This window comes from Saccostrea cucullata, unplaced genomic scaffold, assembly GCF_032062105.1.
Source record: "Saccostrea cucullata isolate Sc308-1 unplaced genomic scaffold, CSIRO_AGI_Scuc_v1 ctg1767, whole genome shotgun sequence".
In the NCBI taxonomy this organism is placed as follows: Eukaryota; Metazoa; Mollusca; class Bivalvia; order Ostreida; family Ostreidae; genus Saccostrea; species Saccostrea cuccullata.
This window is the reverse complement of record NW_026941031.1, coordinates 1-7,500: the sequence shown is the minus strand read 5'-3', so window position 1 is coordinate 7,500 and position 7,500 is coordinate 1. Positions and strand designations below refer to the sequence as shown.

Genomic DNA, 7,500 nt, shown 5'->3' with positions numbered 1-7,500 from the left:
TCACTTTAGACATTGACAAATATGCAATTGGAAAAGCTAATGGCTGCTGTTGATAGGAGTAACAGAGAAATTCTAAGTCTAAGCCCGACCTACAGCACACCTAGATTGTTGCCGATAAACAACAATTTCTTTCTGTTTTACACTTTAATGTCTGAACATGTGTTTAACGAATATACAACGTTTTCTAAACATTTACTGTAGCCCGAACCCGATCCTAAAACAAGATTATTTTTACAAAGATGGATTATTTACTCAGATTTATCCCAAAAACTAAAAAGTAATATATTTGAATTCCATGCAAATAAATATGACCAAAAATATCAAAAACACTTATTAAATTCTTCCATTAAAAAATATTATTAAAAACCTGATTTAAATTAACAAATTTTAGTAGAAAACAAATCTGGCACTGAAGTTCGGCATTTTCTACAGATCAAGGGAGTATTCATTATTTATGTGAAGATTCTTCGACATTTTATTTTATTTTCTGATATCAAAAAATATATTTTGTGATATCAAGAAATCAATTTGAATTTCTGATATCAAAAAATCATTTTCTGATATCAGAAAATCGATTTTTTGATATCAGAAAATGATTTTTTGATATCAGAAATTCGAATTTTTGATATCAGAAAATGACTGATATTTTTTGATATCAAGAAATCGAATTTTTGATATCAATAATTACATTTTTTGATATCATAAAATCCTGAAGATTTTTTGATATCAGAAAATGATTTCTTGATATCAGAAATTCGAATTCTTGATATCAAAAAATGATTTTCTGATATCAAAAATTCAATTTATGATATCACAAAATGAATTTTTGATATCAGAAAATACCTTAAAAATATTAAAACGGTGCCCCATAGACATATACATGTGAGAAATTGCTTCATGTAGTGGGAGCTCTGGGAGCACAAGTAAGAGTATTTGGTATCATTTTGGCTATATGCCCAGCATCACTTGGTCTCTAATCTGCCTAATATATTAATTGTTTATCAATGCCTTAATGCATATATATCTTTTGAATTAATTGTAAGAGGAAAACGGTTAAAATTTTGGAGTATATATATTTCATAAGAAATTACAAGGGCTAGTAAGCTCGTGACCTAGATCCTGTTGATATTTAACTTTGACATTTCACAGTGAAATTGTAAACAATTTGATATTTTTTTTTTAATTTTAAAAACAAGGGAGATAATATATAGCATGTACATTACTAATTTAGCCTTTGCAAATCACTGACTTGGGATCTTGAACTTGTTCTTAGACTTTAACTTTTCTTATTAAAGTAAGCTTGACTTGATTTTAAAATGTTAATCTTTCAGGGCTAGGACAAAACTGAACATTGGCATCTTTCAATTATCATTATGCTAAAGAAACTAATTACTTTAATTCTCTGGAAGTCTTTTATGAATATGAGTTATTCTGTATGTCTGTGCATTAGATTTTTTTTGTATTGTGATAGACACAATCCATGCCTCAATCCTTTTCAGTCAATTCAAAGATCAAGAATCTAAAGGACTATAGATTTCGGATTTTAAACAACTTGACCCCACAGCCCACTGGGATTGAAATCGAAAACACACTGAAGTACTTTTCCCAGACTTTAAGAAGGTGAGCATTTTTTGTGTGCTTGTAATGTTTAATAGCTGCTTACAAATTACCTACATTATATATACAGTGCAATCCCCTCTTTTATTTTTGCACCTTTTGCCCAACTCTCAGTTGGGTGAATTTAAAGTGGGACAAGTCAAGGAACACTATTATTTCTTGATCAGAACCATGAAAAAGTGAATGAATTTAAAGGAGACTAAATTTTTTACAAGTGTCAAAGGGCAAAAATAACTTGGAGGGGGGATAACCCTTTATGCAGTATATTTTAATAGCAAGAAATGATTGACAGCCCATTAAGGCATAAACTGTATATAATTGTAACAACACCCTTACAACAGAGAGAAAATATATAACACCATGAGTTCATGACCATCTTCGATGGATCCTGCATCACGCAGCAACAATTTATGTTGATAATTTAATCACAGACTCAAACTTAGTGTAGATGGTACATCTGACCGATACTTTTGTGATGAACTGCAAGGCTAAAGTTTCTTACCAGGTTCTTTACTTAGCATCTATAAGTCGCACCATAGCCAAACTGACATTGATGCTGCTTCCAAGGATGTGTGTGGAGTTCATTTCAGCTGGATGGTAAAGATGTCATATGATTGGTACAGAAGAAGCCAGATTTACATTACTAGAGCAGCTTCATTTTCATATCTGATAAAAATTTACCAAATTTAGACTTTCATGTATGAAACTTCTAGGGTTGCTTATTAGCTCTGACAACTGAATTTATAGTTTGTACTAATAGTTTTTAAATTGAACATTGAATTTGTGTGAGACTAATCCTGACTTGTAAGCATACGCCAAAGTGACCTTCCTAGTCTTATTTTGCCTATTTCCAGTGTATTGAAGGATGTCCCCAACATTCCAGCAGAGAGCTATGGACCACGACAGAGGGACAGTGTGCGGCAGTCGGTTTTTCCTAATCTGAACTACACAGGGTTGTATTATGCCATCCTGAATATGATTGACATTGTACCTACAATGCAGATGAAACAGATAGGTATGTATTAAATTTTTGCCAGGAGGAACCTGTCAACCAATCACAAAACAATTATAATTACAAGAGCTGAGCTTGATTTTTGAAAATGTTAATGTTTTTCATAACAGATATTGAAGTCTGAAATGTAGATGAAAAACTGTGAAATCAATAAATGGATATCTTTTTTTTTGATATATATACAATGAATATGAAAAAGACATGAGTATATATGAGTTATTTATTTACAGAAATAGGGGAGTATGTTCTTAAGGTTCTGGGATGCCTTGTTCCATTTTTGGAGCACGATCTACTGGATTCTCTACCTTACACAGTGGCTTCAACCTTAGCAATATTTCCTCCTACATTACACAAGGACACCATTGATCTGCTTTGTAGCAACATGCTGCCAATGACTCTGGGTTTGTATTATCTAAAAGACCACATTGCTGTCTGTGTGTACATCTTTTCAGTCTTTTTTTTTTTTTTGATATTAGGAACATAATTTTTATCAGCAAAATACTGTTCATATTTATGAAAATGATAAAAGAAGAAATCAAAATAAAATGGAGGTCTAAACATTTTGCCTTTTTATTCCCTCATATCAAAGTTGGAGAGATATAGTAATGAGTTTGTGTGTGGACGGGTAGGTGACTTAGTAATTGCATGCATCATAATGGAAGAGATGAAACTACATTGTAATAATGTATATCATGATTGATGTGCTCCTATGCAAAGATGATAAACATATGTAGCCAAAGACTATTACCATGGTGCACTTCAGTAATATGAAGTTGCACATGCACTACAATATTTTTTTTTGTCTGACAATTGTTCTTAGGTGATACATGTACATATTTTTAAAGTTTATTTAAGAATAATTTTTTTTAGCTCACCTGAGCCGAAGGCTCAAGTGAGCTTTTCTGATCACATTTTGTCCGGCGTCCGTCTGTCCGTCTGTCTGTCCGTCTGTCTGTCTGTAAACTTTTCACATTTTCGACTTCTTCTCAAGAACCGCTGGGCCAATTTCAACCAAACTTGCCACAAAGTATCCTTGGGTGAAGGGGATTCAAGTTTGTTCAAATGAAGGGCCACGCCCTTAATCAAGGGGAGATAATTGGGAATTAATGAAAATTTAGTGGCATATTTTAAAAATCTTCTTCTCAAGAACCACTGTGCCAAGAAAGATGAAACTTATGGGGAAACATCCTCAGGTAGTGTAGATTCAAGTTTGTTCAAATCATGACCCCCTGGGATAGGGCGGGGCCAAAATGGCCGACCAAAGTTTTACATAGAAATATATAGGAAAATTCTTTAAAAATCTTCTTCTCAAGAATGACAAAGCCATAATTCATCATATTTATATGGGAGCATGCTCAGGTAGTGTAGATTCAAGTTTGTTCAAATTATGACCCCCTGGGATAGGGCGGGGCCAAAATGGCCGACCAAAGTTTTACATAGAAATATATAGGAAAATTCTTTAAACATCTTCTTCTCAAAAATGACAAAGCCATAATTCATCATATTTATATGGAAGCATGCTCAAGTAGTGTAGATTCAAATTTGTTCAAATCATGACCCCCAGGGGTAGGGCTGGGCCAAAAAGTTTTTAAAGATATATATGTAGGAAAATTCTTTAAAAATCTTCTTCTCAATCATTTTCTAAAAAATAGCTAATCCATGATTGGTCATGGGACTACTTTTGGATTTAAACTTTACAATAAAAAGCCATTTTCTACTTTTTCCTACCCTTAGTGCTCAGGTGAGCGATGTGGCCCATGGACCTCTTGTATTTATAAAGTTCTAAATTTCCAGGTTATGATGGCTGCTTTGAGCCTTCCTATGCCAGCGAGTCAGCTGCTGCCATTATAACGATGGTTCTCCAGCATACAGACAATGGTTGTAAGTTCTAAGTCATTTGTTTAATCTATTGCTTCATCAGAAAAAAAAGTTAAACAGTTATAGAAAAAGTTCATATATATATAGTAGTATCATGATAAATATTTTCTCTGCAATGTTGCATGTGTGTTTTTATCTTATTTGTAAAAGATTAAAAAGCCATAAACAAAAGTGAAGTTGGAGGTGAGGGGTAGAAAAAAATACCCTGGTAATGCAAAATGATGTAAGGTCATGCTCATTGATGTTTATTTTATTTTTTATATTACAGCATTCCACTCACAGATTTTAGAATGCTTTATGAGCATTAAAAGAGACCTTCTAAGGTAATTTTTACATCTAAGTCTTCATACTTTGCCATTGTGTGGTAAACAACTATTTTGAACTAGAAAGTTACATTCCAATATTTACTGTTTCAATGTGTATTAAAAATTTCTTTATAGCATATTGAAATACTAGTATATATGAAGCACTTTGAACAGCCCAGTGGGGCTAAACTTTAGGAGAATATTTCTTAGCTCAAATCAGAATTGACTATAGCCCCATCTTCGCTAGCCAAGGGTGTCCGATCCAAAGTCTACTCTCTGAATTGTTGTAGAGTAGATTTCGGATCGGAAACCCTTGGCTAGCAAAGATGCTATAACCCATGCTAGTGAAATCACAGAGGGAGTAGTGCTGTATTAACTCATTTTATTGTAGGACATCCTTAGTATTGTGGCCTATGGACCTTTCACTGCTAGAGCCCCTGCTGCCAATCTGTTGTTTTATTACTGGCCTCAGCTTAATCCTGCACTGACAGATAGAAGAGGAATCCACTACAAATACACAGGTAAACCAATACATTGTCAAAATAGGAAGTTAGCCTTTATGAGGATATCTGTATATAAAAGCTAAAGAAAATTAAGAATCGTGATGATTATAGGAAAATTGGTAAAAAAAAGTTGGTCCGCCTATAAGTTGGTTGTATATTTTGAGCTTATATTGTAGGGAATGACCAAATAACATATCTACCTTTTTATAACTCATCTATAAGTGGGTCAAAGTGTTTTGGACCAAAGATTAATCTAAAAAATCCGACTTATAGGAGAGTATATTAGTAATTTAAAATGATAATATATTGCATATTGTATTGTTAGCTCACCTGAGCTGAAAGCTCAAGTGAGCTTTTCTGATCACATTTTGTCCGGCGTCCGTCTCTCTGTCCGTCTGTCTAGCTGTACTGTCTGTCCGTCTGTCTGTAAACTTTTCACATTTTCGACTTCTTCTCAAGAACCGCTGGGCCAATTTCAACCAAACTTGCCACAAAGTATCCTTGGGTAAAGGGGATTCAACGCCCTCATTCAAGGGGAGATAATTGGGAATTAATGAAAATTTGGTGGCATATTTTAAAAATCTTCTTCTCAAGAACCACTGTGCCAGGAAAGATGAAACTTCTCGGGAAATATCCTCAGGTAGTGTAGATTCAAGTTTGTGAGGAGGGCGGGGTCATCTGTGTTTTACATAGAAATATATAGGAAAATTCTTTAAAAATCTTCTTCTCAAGAATGACAAAGCCATAATTCATCATATTTATATGGAAGCATGCTCAGGTAGTGTAGATTCAATTTGTTCAAATCATGGGGGGTGGGGCGGGGCCAAAATGGCCGACCAAAGTCTTACATAGAAATATATAGGAAAATTCTTTAAAAATCTTCTTCTCAAGATTGACAAAGCCATAATTCATTATATTTATATGGAAGCATGCTCAAGTAGTGTAGATTCAAATTTGTTCAAATCGTGACCCCCAGGTGTAGGGCTGGGCCAAAATGGTAAAAGTTTTTAAAGATATATATAGGAAAATTCTTTAAAAATTTGCTAATCCATGATTGGTCATGAGACTACTGAAAACTTATAAAAAGCTATTTTCTATTTTTCCTACCCTTAGTGCTCAGGTGAGCGATGTGGCCCATGGGCCTCTTGTTATTTTTAGCTTGGCCTCCAGTACTCTGTCAGAGACAAGGTTGTGTTAACTCAGGGAACTGTCAGGCTGTCAAGGTAAACCTTCAAATAACAGCAATAATCTGTATAATAATTTTAAAGTTCCTCTTTCAGGTCACACTTTAGATAAATTTTCTTGAAAAGAGTAAATTAAACTTCTTTTGATCATTTCCTCATTTACCAGTAGGTAAGTTAAGAATTAAAGGCTTTGTACATGTATTAAAGTTATTGTTTAAACTGAATTGTTCGATTCCGTGATAGTGACCTTTTATATTTCCTTGTATTTGAATAGATGTGTTTAAACCCTGCCCTGGCCATTCACTCTGGAGACAAGCCCCCTCCCCTGTATATCTGTAGTGACTGCGCCGATGAACTGAGAAAGGAACACAGTGAATACATCACAGATATTCTACTGCCAATGTCACATGTATCAACTGTCTGTGAAAATAAGGTTTCATATGGCTTCAACATTTAATTGAAAAAATAAAAATAATCAGAAAAACTTAAGAGAATTTAGTTTATTTACTGTTGTTACAGAACAATTGTTGTAAGGTACAATATTAGAAGCATATTACTTGAAAGTCTTAATATATATACATGTAAGTGAAAATGAAAAAAAAGGTACACAATAAACATACAGCAATATAAATTACCTGCTGTATGTAACTTTAATTCTATTATAGAACTGCAGGTCAGAAGACAATCTTGCTGTCTGTACATGTTTCTCTATTGAGTGTGCCAGCTACAATGGCAATCGACCAATCAGATACTGTGAGTACTGTGACAGCCAGCGCCACCACGGACAGAAAGGAGAGCTCCACATCTACCACCGCAGTATTCCAGAAATATGGGACTGTAACATGGAGGTCCAGAGGTACCTTACTGATGGCATTGTCAGGTAAGGAAAAGTGTCCATGCCATGCAGATTTCTTTTCAATTTCAACTATCTATTTTTGGCCAGAGATTAATTTTCTAATCTGTTCAAGGCAACTTTTTTTCAGTAGATATTGAATCATGTA

At 34.0% G+C, this 7,500-nt stretch overlaps 1 protein-coding gene across 1 annotated transcript in view; it reads left to right on the top strand.

The window, feature by feature from the left end:
- The window catches only part of LOC134256973 (protein unc-79 homolog), a gene marked incomplete at its 3' end in the record, with an annotated part of 8,604 nt that extends 1,225 nt beyond the window's left edge, over positions 1-7,379 (top strand). Inside the window, exons 2-11 of the mRNA XM_062739643.1 lie at positions 1,500-1,620; positions 2,472-2,632; positions 2,860-3,030; positions 4,424-4,510; positions 4,776-4,830; positions 4,987-4,990; positions 5,204-5,333; positions 6,474-6,538; positions 6,774-6,932; positions 7,165-7,379. Coding sequence (XP_062595627.1) covers positions 1,500-1,620; positions 2,472-2,632; positions 2,860-3,030; positions 4,424-4,510; positions 4,776-4,830; positions 4,987-4,990; positions 5,204-5,333; positions 6,474-6,538; positions 6,774-6,932; positions 7,165-7,379 — 1,168 coding nt within the window. The remainder of the gene's footprint in view (positions 1-1,499; positions 1,621-2,471; positions 2,633-2,859; positions 3,031-4,423; positions 4,511-4,775; positions 4,831-4,986; positions 4,991-5,203; positions 5,334-6,473; positions 6,539-6,773; positions 6,933-7,164) is intronic.
- Positions 7,380-7,500: the final 121 nt, after the last annotated feature.